The 14,577-nt window shown below is 44.2% G+C and overlaps 2 protein-coding genes across 8 annotated transcripts in view; one reads left to right on the top strand and one right to left on the bottom strand.

The window, feature by feature from the left end:
- Positions 1 to 14,577, top strand: part of CENPP (centromere protein P) — a 237,870-nt gene that overhangs the window by 158,407 nt on the left and 64,886 nt on the right. The gene's annotated exons all lie outside the window — the stretch shown is intronic.
- The window catches only part of ECM2 (extracellular matrix protein 2), a 36,914-nt gene that overhangs the window by 3,447 nt on the left and 18,890 nt on the right, over positions 1 to 14,577 (bottom strand). For 4 of the 5 annotated variants that reach the window (XM_033122655.1, XM_033122656.1, XM_033122653.1 and 1 more), the window contains 6 exons: positions 12,736 to 13,260; positions 10,557 to 10,672; positions 8,766 to 8,901; positions 5,306 to 5,463; positions 3,049 to 3,188; positions 1,449 to 1,775 (listed from right to left, as the gene is read on the bottom strand). In XM_033122655.1, the coding sequence (XP_032978546.1) occupies positions 1,449 to 1,775; positions 3,049 to 3,188; positions 5,306 to 5,463; positions 8,766 to 8,901; positions 10,557 to 10,672; positions 12,736 to 13,260 (1,402 nt within the window). The remainder of the gene's footprint in view (positions 1 to 1,448; positions 1,776 to 3,048; positions 3,189 to 5,305; positions 5,464 to 8,765; positions 8,902 to 10,556; positions 10,673 to 12,735; positions 13,261 to 14,577) is intronic. The other variant, XM_033122654.1, reaches the window with a different exon arrangement.

Consider the following 14,577-nt stretch of genomic DNA (forward strand, 5'->3'; position numbering starts at 1 on the left):
AACAGTCATCTTTGAGTGAAACTATTGGTTCAGTGATGGAGGAGAAAGGTGATACTGGAGATATCCGGCCATGACCACCTAAATCCCTCCAGAAGTGTGATAAACAAACATATGCCTCCTGTTGCAATGTAATAGGAAGCTTATACCATGACCTGTGAGGTATTTTGGCCAAAATAGTTTGAAACCAAATCTTACAACGCGCCCCTCACCTCATCCCCCAGGGCTTTCATAAACGACCCCTTCTCTGTCTTGTTTTTGGGGAGTTTAAATGTATTTGGGATTTCAGAGATAGGGAAAAGCATAAGGGTGTAAACCTCAGGTCCCCGGCTGCAAAGCTCTGTGATCTGCCACTCTTCGTGATGCACTAACAAAGTGTTCCAGATTCATTCTTGAGACACTCATGCTTTCTGGGCAGACGGAAAACATGCAGGAAAGTGTGTCTCCAGAAGGGAGGGAAGCTGAATCTCAATACATTTATTTAGAACTTTGCTTTCAGAAGAATCTGGATAGAAGTGATTTTAATTTTAGCATAAGCGGTTACTTGTATTTTGTGCTCCGCAGGACAGTGTTTATGATTATATGCGGAGTGGGAGCAGCACTGTAATCATCTGCCTTGATGCCTCACTCTAACCTGTCTTTAAGGTTCTAAGTATTATACAATAATACTCTTTTTTTTTTTTAACGTTCTTACTGTTTGTTGTTTTTTTTTTTAAGATTTTATTGGGGAAGGGGAACAGGACTTTATTGGGGAACAGTGTGTACTTCCAGGACTTTTTTCCAAGTCAAGTTGTTGTCCTTTCAATCTTAGTTGTGGAGGGTGCCATTCAGCTTCAAGTTGTTGTCCTTTCAGTTTTAGTTGTGGAGGGCGCAACTCAGCTCCAGGTCCAGTTGCCATTGCTAGTTGTAGGGGGCGCAGTCCCCCATCCCTTGGGGGAGTTGAGGAATCGAACTGGCAACCTTGTGGTTGAGAGGACGCACTCCAACCAAGTGAGCCATGCGGGCACTCAGCAGCAGCTCACCTCAAGGTGCTGTGTTCTATCTTAGTTGCAGGGGGCAGAGCCCACCATCCCTTGCGGGACTCGAGAAGTTGAACCGGCAACCTTGGGGTTGAGAGCCCACTGGCCCATGTGGGAATCGAACCGGCAGCCTTCGGAGTTAGGAGCATGGAGCTCCAACCGCCTGAGCCACCGAGCCGGCCCAATACTCTATATTTTAAAAAAATTTCTTATGGAAGCTTGCAAACGTGTATAAAAGTAGAAAAAATTATAATGAATCCCAATGTACCTATTATCATTTGGTTTTGACAATTGCTAATATTTGCCATTCTTGTTTAGTTCTTGTCACTTTTTTCCTTAAAGGCAACCTCAGACATCACGTCATGGTGGTTTAATCATGTACTTTGTCAATTGCAACAATTTAACCAGATACTTGAAAAAGCCAGAATTTACCGTATCTTATTGTTGTTTAGCCTCAGAAAATGCAGTGCTTTCATTTCTTGTAGCCCAGGTGGTATAGATTTGAAGTCATTGTGGTCCAGAAACAGCTCTCGCAGAGAATGATAAGCCCCGTAGAAGGAGACTCTGTCCACGCCGTCATCAGAGAGTCTGTTAAATGACAGGTAGAGGTACTCCAGGCCTGGCTTCATGTGGCCAAACACGTAGCCAGGGATGCGCTCGATCCTGTTCCCCAGGACCACGAGCCGCAGCAGCGATTTGGGGAGGTAGGAGGGGACCTGGTAGAGCCTGTTGTAGGACAGGTCGATTGACTCTAGGTTTCTGCAAAAGGGAAGATAAACAGGGTGGCATGTCAGGGCAGCAACGTGTGCTCTGGGCTTTCATGAGGCTTGTGAGGGTGCTGTCGGTGTCAGTAATGACCCCTAGGTAACCATGGCTGGGTGGCAGCCTGGCTGCCGGGCACATGCTCTGACCTGGCACCACACAGCTGCTCAGGCTCCATTACAGAGGAGCACGAGTCCAGAGGTAATGGCGAGGCCCAAAGAGGCCTCCAGATACCTCTAAGGTCACACGTGAATCAGAAATGAGATCTGCGAGCCCTGGCGAAAGCACACTGCCTCTCCCTAAGATCGTCTCGGGCTCCAGCAAGGAAGTGGCTGGGTTGTGGGCATTTGTATTCTCATTCTACGTTTGCTCTGACCCGGCACCTGGGACCTGCTGTGAGACAGGGATCTAGAAAAGATTGTTCACTGGCTAGAGAGATGGAAATGTGAGCTGCCTGGCTGGTTTCAGGAGTCTCACCTGCAGCCTCTGCCCGCCGTAGGCTGCTCCTGATGAGGACTGAGCCACCTACAGCTACCACATCCCACTGAACCCACTGGCCGCCACGACCTCTTTCATCTGTCTGCATCCTGCTTCTGAAAGGTACCTTTCCGGGCTGTGCTAGACAGATCCCTCGTTCCCTCACCGCCTGCGGGGCCAGCTGACAGAGCTCCCTGGCTCCCTATGTGGCTCATCCCCCCAATCCTGACAGCAAGGCCGCCACACTGGCCCCTTTACTGAGGGCTGCAGCCTGCGGCGGCTACTTCCTCTCCAAGAAGATGGGCTGTCTGCCTAGGCTACCAGGCCAGGCGGTCTCCAGTCTAGTTTGTAAGCCGTGAGATAGTTTAGCAATGAAGGCTGTGTGCTTCAGGTGGTGAGTCCTGTGCTTGGTCCTAAGGGGAGCCAGGCAGTCCATCCTCACTCTAGGCCAGGGATTATCTCACTAGGCTTCACGCCCCCGCCCGCCCTGCCCCGCCCCGCCCCGCCCCGCCCTGGGAGGCTGACAGAGCAAGCGGGAGGGGTACAGTGATCACACCTCAGGCCGCATTGCTCAGGCTCGGCACTTCCTGTGGGGCGGTGTCCACACAGCAGTGACCACACTCATCCTCGCACTAGTCGTATTATGAATGGTTTGAACTCCACGGAAGTGGCTAAGTTTGGGGGAGGGGAGGTTCACTAAGAAAGGATGCTGTCACCATGTTCACTCACACCCTTTGTAATAATGACAAAATGAGAACCTGTCCAAGAAAGTCAAATTGTAGCATATACTTACTCGTGATTTATCCAAGCTAAGGGAGCAATCCTATTTTCTTCAATGTTATTATAACATAGTACAATGACATTGATATTTCTGGTTTGATTGAAACAAATTTCAGTTATTTCCTCAATTTGGTTATTTTCTAGGTATAATTCCTATAATTAAGAGAAAGGACTATTATTTTGATAAATATATTCAATTTCACAGAAATTAAAATGGTATTGTAGACTATTCTCAGTGTTATCTAAAGAGTCTTTTTACTGCTCTTCCAAGAGAGTTCATTTTTTAAGCTGTCAAATTTTCTAATTAGGAAAAAAATGTATCTGCCATGCTTGTGGAATTAAATGAATTTTATTTGATTATTTTTAACCATAAAATGTTGCAAGCTAGAGCATGCCATAATAATTATATAAAGCTTCCTAATTTACAAAACTTATTCACATAAATTAGCTCATGAGGGCTTCAAAACCATGGATAATAGGTAGAAATTATAACCCCCATATAGCAGTGGAGGGGTGCTGGCCTAGAGAGAACCGAGCCCAGGCCTCCACAGCCGACGCGAGAAAAACGCACCCTGGTGGGCCCCACCAGGCTATGCTGCCTGTGGTTTTTTTAGGCTCACACTTTTTATACAAAAAAATGTGTTGTATAAAATAAAACGCTTGTGTTGTATTAATTTAATAAAAAGTTAATTAAGAGCATTCATTGAACATCGGGTTGAAGTTTGCTAGAACTTGAAGTAAGTTTTCAATAGTTAGCTGCCTTCAAGTTAAATTTAGTTGGCATTAGAGATTTTCACTTAAGGATCTTGTTGGAATTCAGAAGGAGAATTGGTTGGTATGTGTTTTCAGTGTAACTTTATTGCAGTGATTTCCCCTCTTTGTCACTTAATTTGGGTATTTGTTAGAAGAGATTTTTAGCTTTTTGCTTTTACCTTCGCATGTATTTGGGGGTAAAGTAGATTGGTGGTTCCCAACCTTGGTTGTATATTAGATCACTTGTAAGCTTTCTAAAGTGTAAATTGCAACCTAGATGTCCCCAGTCAAAGCACACGCGTCCATATGTCGACACTGTGCAGCTCTGAAGCGGGGCCTGGGATGGATTCCGAGCACACGTGCCCTTGTGGACAGCACCTCCCACGCCCTTTGGAAAGAGAAACCAGGGACAGGAGGGTCAGATGTGGAATGGACACACGTGGCTCTTTGTGTTATTCAAGGTGTGTGCATGTGTGTGTGCGCGCGCGTGTGTGGGTGCATGTGCGTGTTTACTGTGTGCATGCATTAGCTATTGAAAATTTTAATTTTTAAAAAAGTTGTAAATCGCTGACTCCACCTTACAAAGAACTTGATTTAACTTGTCTGGGATAGGCCCAGGAGTCAGCATTTCTTTGGAATCCAAGTGATTGTGATGTAAAGCCAGGTATTGGAACTTTGGTCTTTACTCTTAATGAATTCTAAGTTATGTCGTAATCTGCAAATCGGAAGAGGAAGGGTGGTGGCTGTGGCAGTACCATCAGCTGGAGATCAGTGGCCCCCTTTGGGTTCAGTGGATCCACAGCTGTGGGAAATTTCATGGTTCCTTCTTGCTGGGTGATGGTGTATGTTGTAGAAACGAAGCTCAGAGGAGGTGGTCTGGATTTCAGCTGAGTCTGCCAGACCTCCATGTCCCTAATGCAGGAAGTTAGGGTGTGCACCTGATAGCAGAAGCCACCAGGAGTCCCCCTTTAGTTAAGTGGACCCCTTGCTGCAGCAAAGGAGACCATGCCTGGGTGGCAGGGGCGTCTCCAGCGGGGATGGAAATAGCATAGCACTTGGGCCCTTGGCAGGAGCTGGTCAGAACTGGTTAGTCGGCAGGCAGCTTTCTCTGTAGCCTGCGTCCGTCCATGAGGGGTCACTCAGTCCACGAGGGACTCTGGGTGGAGCAGACTGGAATGGACATCACAATTCCTGTTTGGAACAGTTTAAACTGTCTTGTAAGTCGGAGTACTTTTTGCAAATTGTAGTTTCTGTTTAAATTCTCAGTTCATGTTCCCCAGTCCCTTGCCAGGAGCTGTCAGCAGGACCATTTATTACTTTATCAAGGTTTTCCACTCATAATTATAATTTTGTATTACTTGAAGAGAAAACAGTGTTCAAATTATAGTAAATTCTATATGTAGCATCAAAACTACTGAGTTTAATATGCACCACAATAATCTCTTAAAATATATTGTTTGTTTTGTTCTGTAGTACTATATTTAAAATATTAAACATTAGAAGAAATATATTGGTACCTCAATAGAAGCAGGAAGACCCTGTGGTATAATTCTAAATTTATTTCTTCCCAGACGCAGGTAGGATAGGTTCTTCAAAGGTTTAAAAGCTAAAGGATTAACATTGATTTCACTGAGATTATTTCCTTCCAGTTCTAAGGTGAACAATTGATTTAAGTCTATAAAAAAATAAAATTATCAGGATATTAGGATAATTGGAAAACCATGCAATTTCTATAACCTTTCAAAATGTCATGTGAAATGTTCCTGTATTTGGAGGGCAGATGCAGCTTCTTTCTTTGTGTCTCCCTATACAGCCTTTTGCCAAGTCCTTTGCACATCCCAAATGTTCAGATCAGCCGAGACTGATCGCTGAGTGCATAGTCCCACAAAGAGGCAGGCCTGCAGAGAACTCATTGTGCCTCTGATGAAAGTCTGCACTATAAGGAACTGGGGGTTGGAGGCAGGGAGAGTCTGGGCAGGAAATAGCATACTGCGGAAGGTCCTTTGCAGAAACAGGCAGATATGAAATGGCAGCATAATCGGGGTGGACGAGGAGAGTTACACTGAGGGACTCCTTTTCTAGGACAAAGGATGAGCTCTCTTTGCCTGGCAAAGCCTCATCTCTGGACATAGAGGCTGCTGTCACAGTGAATTCCCATCACAGTTGTTCACTTCCTGGCAGAGAAGGTCAAATGGACGTTTTGAAAGGAAAATGATAAAAAATTCTCCACCGTTCAGATTGAGCTACCAAGAAAAGTCTTTGTACAAACAAGTTGTTTTTTCTGTGGCCTCAGGAGTGGTATGATCCACATTAACTGGAAGCTGCAAGAAGAATGGCCAGCTCAGCAGTGATGATTCCCAGAGGCCTGTGACTCAGACATTCAGGGTGTAACTCTGGAGTTTGTTCAGTGGCCAGATTTCCAGAATAGGGGATGTTTTCATATTCAACTCAAGTTAAGGGCATAGCCCTGAGTGCTCTGTGCAGCTCAGTTCCTCCTCTGGGGCCTGTTGGGGAAGCAGGCCAGTGCCCTCAGGAGTGCAGGTCACAGACAGTAGGAGAGGACCCAGGACACGGCCGGCAGTGCAGGCCTGACAGGTGGAAGAGCGGGTGGGCTCAGCTATGCTCTTCCACATAGCTGAGCGGGTGGGCTCAGCGGGTGGGGGTCAGGAGAAGGGCTGAGCAACAGGACTTAGAGGCCAACCAGTAAAGTAGGATAAGCGATTATGTTTCCTCTTTAATTTCTTCCTTCTTTAACTTCCAAAACTAAAGATACTTGAGAATCCAGCGTAGTTAGTACATCGTTGAGGTTTGGGAATATAATAGAGGTTTTCCAGTAAAAAACAGATAATGGGGTAGAGATCACAGAAGAGACAGAAATGTTACACACAACCCAAATTCATGATGTCACACATCACTTTACAGTTATCCTCTGTTTTCTGTGTATATTTATGTAGGAAGCACGCATGGTAACAGGAAGCAGGGTAGAGTTAGAAGAGGTGAAAAGGCTCTTGTAGGTTAGACTTGAGGTAGAAAGAGCATTTGTTAGCAGAGAGCTGGTAGGAGGCCTTCCGCTGTGGGGTCAGGGAACGTGACAGGCTGTGGACGAGGATGGACATGCCTGAGAGCATGATCCCATAGGTGTCCCGAGTGGATGGCCACACACAGTATGTATATATAACCAGAAAAGTCGAGAGTGAGGACCTGCCCCGGGAGATAAAGGAGGAGCAACAAGCCACGGAGGTGGCCGGTCCTCAGGCTCACTCTGCCCACTGCTGGCCTGCCGTCTGACCGTCCACAGCCACAGGACTAACAAGCACTGAGGAGCCTGTGGCTGCGGCAGTCAGGAAACCCAGCACCCCGGGTGACAGAGGCAAGTCTCCTGGCCGCCTGCACATGCCGAGGCCTCCAGGTACCCGGGCAATGGACACCAGAGGGGAGCACCCAGGAGGCCAGTTTGCCCTGGACCACAGTCACCCTGTGGAGATGGGCCATTGTGCACGAGGGAGAAGAGGTGCCGAGCGCTTGCAGGAGCATGTGACGGCGCTTCCTAACTGTGGCCTTAACGTTTTAGAATGATACTTGGTAACTGCTAGAAACGGACTCTCACCGTGGACTCTCACCGTCTTCACATACAGCTCGATAGTATACTTCTTCTAAATCTAGTGTTCCTTTGGGCTGTTTCAATTTCTAGCAGTTAGAAATTGAATCTTTTAATGTCTTGTCCGTATGACAAAGCCCATCCAAATTTGTGTTTATTAATGTTTTTCTTCTGTACTATGAAATTCCATCTGGAAATAGAGTATTTCCATAACCCTGGAATCCTCAGATTTGGCAACTCTCATTATTATTGTTTTTTTCGCCATCACTAGAAGTGTTTTTTTCCTATGAAGTTTTCTGGGAGTGAAATAAAATAGTTGAATTATTTTATGCCTTTAAAGGCTTAAGTTTTTAACATTAATAGAATAAATATATTTCAAATCAAATAAAAGTGTGGAGTACTATACCTCAAGAGCTACACTGGACTGCTAGGAAGATAAAAAGAAAAATTAGGCAATCATTGTCTTATAAAAGCGTATAATCTATTCAAAGACATCAGCCAGAATTCATGAAAAGCTAAATGTAATACCCCCTCATTTACACAGAGTTCATAATATGACAACTTCAGTTATCCAGCTCAGTCCAGAAACAACCGTAAGCGTTAATGCCAGGTGTATCAAGTATATGGAATGTAGGCACCTTCGCTAAAGCCCGTTCATAAGAAAGCCAGCTGTCATGGCAGCCACACACCAGGGCGCATCAGCTGTCCCGCCCTGTGGCATGAGTATACGACCTCATTGACACCAAGTGGCAGAAGTGTCAGAGCAGCCCTCTTGGGGACAAGACCGCCAAAGCCAAGTGACTGCCATGGCATACGTGTACTCTGATCATGGGACAGCCCCAGCCCCACATACAGTGCCTGTTACTTAGCTTGATAGGTAATTCTCACATGCCAATACGTGACAAATTAAAATAGCAAAGTATGTGGAGGCTGCGGGAATTGTGCCTGGGGTGTACTGCGCCTCCAAGAGTGATAAGTGAGACCAAGCCACCAAACCCTGGTACAGTCTTGGCACTAACCACCACCGAAGCATCAGTGCGGACACAGCAGAGCACAGGGCTGTGTGTGGACACTTAGTGTGACCTCAGGATATCGCAGGTTTGGAGTTCAGTTATTGATTGTATTGAAAATGATGAGAACCTGAAATCACTTGAGAGTTTTATTTCTATTTAGACTGCTTTTTAAGACAACGGACAGTTTAAAAGTCTTTTTAAAAAGTTGACCAGTCAACAGTTAAAATATGTTTTATCAACTTATACAGTAAAGTGACCTAGAAAACCTCACTAACTACTCATTTGGCAATACTGCGTATAAAATTCCCACATGATTACAGAAGAAAGGTTCTAAGGACACATATCACGAAAGCAAATGCTCAATACCTGATAAGCTTTCTTCGTCAATGGTCTGAAGGTTGTTCTCATTGAGTTTAAGTTCTTCTAATGTAGATGGTAGTTCTGAAGGAATCTCTACCAAATGGTTTCCATCCATATTCAGGTGCATTAACTTCTTCAAAAGCTTAAAAAGCAAATGTCAAAATTACTTGTTACTCTGGTCACAGATGTGCAGTAATGTATGTCAGTGAGTGGTCAGTTTGTGGTAGTTACTGAAGCCTTCCAGACCTGCACTTAGTCAGTTTGAGACAGGAATCACCATGTTCTCCCTGCCAGGTAGATGCTGACCATGTTAACTTATTCCTGGCATTTTCAGTAAATGGCACTTGATTTTGTTCTCCACTCACCCATATTTATTTACCACCCATCATTGTGGTTTTAGTAAGCAAGAGAAAGCTCCTCTTGCCACTGGATGGACCTATTTTGCTCCATCTTAGGTTTTCACCTTCTCAGCAATAGTTACAGAGTTGATTAAATCATGCAATAACCTGAATCTCTCACGAGTGCTCAAATTAGGACACCAGTTCAAATCCTTTCAATGTATTTGTAAACCTCGATTTTCTATCTTCATCCAGTAGAAGCAGAATCACGAACAGCACTAATTATAGTGGAAATTCTTCAAAATGAAGTGCTACAAACATCACAAGCCATTCCTGTAAGGTACCCAAACAACCCTGACTGTCTGGGAAGTATACCTGCATTTGGCATGCTCACTGGGCAGACCTGCCGGCGCCGCCGACATGGGGCCGGTTTTAGTGAAACCACATGAATGAGTCGCTTCAATGGTGCTCACCGTCAAATTTCAGCAGTTTGGGCATGGGACAGAAAATCTCAAAACAAGTAAAGAAGATAATTTCCTATAGTGTCTTCCTTTTTTATCAAATGCAGCAATGCGCGAGTCCCAGATTTTATATCAGAAAGATGGCTAGGCTGGCATGAGGTATGTGCTTCGGGTGTGTGACACAAACGTGACACCAGGTGTCTGCTGCGCCTCTCTCATGTGCCAGTCCAGAATCTGAACGAGGGACTTGTCGAGAGAATGGACAGAAGACTGTCCAAGGGGGTAAAGTTTGACCTTTTGGGATGTATGTGTTTTACCTGGGATCTTAAAGCCTCTGTATTTATAAGTATTTGTTCACATCCACAGGGCTTGCCTTTGTTTGAAATTCCTTGATCCTCTCTCCTTTTTAGAAAAACAATTGGTCAAATCTGAGTCTTTCAGAAGTTTCTTCTGTGCTGTTTCCTGTCGTCTTTCTTTCCCTCTTCTTTTTCTAACCTATCCTCGTGCCAGTTTTCATCTGAGTCCATTTGTTTTTCCAGAAGCCCCTCTTGCTAAAGTATCCTTCATCAGGTTTTTTTGCCCATGGCATAAAATAGGGAAGCTCTGATTTTCTGGCTTTCAAATGTTAATAGAATTTCCAGATAAAGCTATCCTTTCTTCCCAGAAATACCTCATGTCCTAAGAGACCATATTTCAACATGATTTCAGCTACTTGGGAGAAAACGACTCTACAAATTCACATTAATTTTGTCATCAATGCTGTTGTTGGTGCTCTAAGGGTGAAGCATACAAAAACCAGCCAGAAACATGTGAAACAACAGCTCTATTAAAAATAAAACTTGAATACAGTTTAGGGACATCAGAGAGGAAACTTTCTTGGGAAAAAACTATCAGTTACAACATTTAACCTTTCCTCCCTTCCCCACTCCACCCGCTGCCAGTACGAGTGGTAGGAAAGCCGTCTGAATCGACTGTTACACATCAGAGCATGTATTTACCTTGAATGCTTTGGGACCTATGCCGGAAGAGGTGATATTATTCTTGCTCAGATCAAGCCTTTCCAAATTCTGCAATCCATTAAATGCCTCATCCGGAATGGAGGTGATGGAATTGCCTAGGAAACACAGCAGTTGTGTTTTAGGACTCTGTGCCTATACATACATGTACACATGTGTACGTGTGTGCACACGCACATATATGTGCATGCGCACATGCTTTATCTGGAGGACAGAGCAATACTCCTAACAGGTAGAATGTATATTATATAAACAAATGTACACTTAGGAAAATAACAAGACTGGGATTCCACTGTTTCACATAGTCAGAATTTTCACTTGAAGGGCTTGTCATGCTCTAGTACTTCATGTTTTACATGAAGCTACTTAAAATGGCCAGAATAGGGTTTGCTAGACAGTTGTGTTACCAGTATACATTTTACAACAAAGATGTGTTTCTGGAAGGTTATTAGAAACTGATTTTTATTGTCCTTCATATTTCCCATCGCCTTTCCTAGACCCTGGATCAGAAATGTGACACAAGTTGTAATCATGAAGTCCTGGGCATATTCGCTTACCCTCTCTGAGCGCTCTCTGAGAGAGCGTCAGTCTCTCTCTCTAAACAAGCAGCGTGGGGAGATGACCTCTCAGAGCGCCTCCACATATCATGTTTTGCTGTTATGACTTTATCTACAGAAGGCCCTACATGCCTTAAATGTGTGAGGTTTTGTTTTGACATTCAATTAAGTACAGTAGTCAATGATGTTAAACCCAGAAATAGCACTGTAAGGACCACATGGTGACCTTGTAAAACCAAGGCAGTGTGACCGAGCACAGCTCATTCATCTTTCATAAGGCTTTAGGCTTTCACAGAGAGAACACACCTGGCATGCAGGCTGTGGGAGGAGGGGCACTGCTGGAGCAGGGGCCTGTGGTTCTGGGACGCGCTTAGAAGGTCCTAGGAGCAGGGTGTCAGGAAGTCCACAACTCCGCTGCTGTCCTATCGCCAGCAGGACCAGCCATCCTGAACAAAGGGGTAGGACTTTTTCTATTGAATGTTTATTTATAGGGTCATTTATTATTTTGATGGTAGTTTATCTCTGTGATTTCCCCCAAGACACATCTGAAACCCCATTCAGACTCTGTCAGCCCTGCATCTGTAGGGCCACCCCTGGCATGGGCCTTGTCACCCAGACCAATGCCCAGGCCCGTCACCTGGCCCAGTCTCCACGCCAGCCAGCCTCACACACACACTTGATCATACTGTTGTCCCACTCAGAACCCTTACAGGTGGGCCTATAAAAAACATGAGCAAAAGGTCTGGACAGCTCCATGTCCATCAGGGTGGCTAAAATGAGGGGAAAGACAGCTGACAGGAGCAGACTCTGACACTGCTGACAGGAATGTGGCAGCCATTTAGGGAGTGCTTGGTAGTTTCTTAGGAAGTTAAAATGCATTTGCTGTATCAGTCAGCACTCCTACTCCTGGGTATGTGCTCTAGAGAAAAGACAACTTAGGTCCACACAAACAACTGTATGTGGATGTTTATAGCACTGTACACATAATCGCCCCAAACTGGAAATTACCCAGATGTGTTTCAGCTGGTTCACCCAAACAGCGAGACACTGGTCAGCAGCAGGGAGGGGCAGATGCTGCTGAGGGCATCGGCCGCGGCCCCAGAAGCAGTGTCGTAGGTGAAGGAGGCCCATCTGAATGGGCGCCGTGCTGACTGATCTGTCTCTGGGATGCATGGGGAAAGGCAGAGCTGCAGAGGGTCCACGAGTGGGAGCCATGGCTGGAAGAGAAGGATGTGAGGGGACTCGGGGAGGTGATGGAAATGTGCTATATCTTGATTGTGGTGGTGGTTACCTGACTCTGCATGTGTCAAAACAACATGCTAAAAATAGTTGGACTGCATACATAAATTATACCTCAGGAAGGCAAACTTGAAGAAAAAAGTCCATTGGGAAATCATGATTTGATTCGGAGGAATTTGCTTTATACCTGACTATGTTATTCTATAATAAACACCTATCTCTTCTGCAGTCTGTGCATTTGAAGATTGTGAGATTAGTCTGTGTGGAGTCAATTTATATTATGAAATTAAAATGTAACATTCACGGGGCAATGAGAGTTATTTACTTCGAAAGCACAAAATCAAACAGGCCTCAGTGTCTCTTACCAACAAGCTCCAGACTCGTTATGTCCGGTGCTGTCAGCGGCGGTATCTGCGTGAGGTCAGCAGCCATGCAGCTGATGGTCCTGTAGGACAGAGAGCACCCGCTTGGCACCGGCGGCGCGCCTCTGGGAGGGGCAGGGGCTGCAGGGCCAGAGGGCGTCCCGAACGCGGCTCTACTGCGGGCCTGGGCCGCTTCCTCCCTTGCGGGGTGTCCGTGTTGGTGGGCCTGCCGCCCCTTCTCTCGCGGTCTCTGCTCTGTCCCCGCTTTGCTCTGTCCCTCTCTGGGAAATATCCCCCCATCTCCAGGTCCAGAGATTGCTTTCTTTTGCTCCCTATCGTCATTTTCTTTCATTTCTTCTTCTTCCTCTTCAAATTGAAGTTCCTCTTTTCTCAGTGCTTGATCCATTTCCACCTGAGGAGGTGGCAGTTGCTTATGAAGTAAATTGGTAGCTTCTCTTTGTTCTAAAGAATCACCAGAAAATTCAGTTGTTTCATTTAATGCTGTACCACTGAGCAGTGAATAGGAGGCTACTGACCACGTGGGAGTAGACAGTGGGGGCAAGTTGTGACATTAATAAAAGGGAGAATCAGTGAAAATGAGGTTAGTAAGTAGTATTTCCTCCAAGTATCTGAGTGCAGTTTAAACATGAAATGTATGTTGACATTTTTACTTGAATACTTTTAATAGTAATTTTATTTCTACTTTGTACAATCTGTTACAGACAATTTTTGTTTTGCCTGTGGGCTTACTATTTATTTTTAGTAAAGTATCATACTACCTGGTGACTGAAGAGGGAGTAATATTGCCACTGATGCAACGTGGTAAGCAGTTCTATTGTAAGATTGCAATATGATCAGATGTGACACCTTTGTAATAGATACTGCTCAGTTAATTGGGGTTATTGATAATATGAGAATTTGTACACTATTAGACATAAAAATGTGAAACAGATATGTATTTTACTGCCTTTTGGTAATTAAATTGGTTTTTGTTTACAGATTTATTATTTTTGTTCAATTTTTCTTTCAGCTCCATGGGTCTAAAAGCATCCTCTGATAGAAAGTTCTCTTTTATTTTCCTCCCAGACTCTACTTAAATCATTTTTACCTCTTGACACTTACAGAAGACTTCCTAGGCTTAAATGATGTTGTCTTAGCCTACATATATGCATGAGAATACTGTTTATCATCCCATGATAATAGTAGAAAGTTCATCTACCTTTGTATTTAGCCGTTGATATCTTTACTTAAAGTGGGGAAGATGCAACTAAGACCGGACTTCAGACTCACCCTCTGAATGAAGACTTCTAGGGAAGAGTGAGCTCAGGGCATAGATTTTCATCCATCAAAAAATATATATTTATTTAAGCATCTCCCTGCTTTTCTTTAATACTGTGCATATATCACTTCCAAAAGAATTCAGAAAATATAATTATTTCAAAGAATTATTTGAGATTTCAATTCAGTATATATTATAAAGTCTGTGAGTTATTTTTTTCACATCTCTGACAGAAAATACAAAAGGAGAATAGGAAAAAATTAGCAGAAGGAAACTAAAGCTATCATATTGAAACATTTAAAATCCTTTCTGTAGATCCAAATTTATTTTTCCAAAATAACCACAGCATTTCAAGGATATTCCAAGTCCTTTGAAAAATGTTTGAGAATTTCTGAATCTTGCCTTTTTAAACCTTGTGGTTCACCCCCAAAGAGTCAGTTTTATTAAACACTTATTTTATAACATTTTTAAAAGTCATAATACCTTAGTAAAATAATTGGTAGTAGCCACCAAAATACAATTCCTGAATATTCTAAAGTTCTTCCTGGCAGGAGACTACCTGTGAT

The sequence above is a fragment of the Rhinolophus ferrumequinum genome, chromosome 12 (assembly GCF_004115265.2).
Source record: "Rhinolophus ferrumequinum isolate MPI-CBG mRhiFer1 chromosome 12, mRhiFer1_v1.p, whole genome shotgun sequence".
NCBI lineage: Eukaryota > Metazoa > Chordata > Mammalia > Chiroptera > Rhinolophidae > Rhinolophus > Rhinolophus ferrumequinum.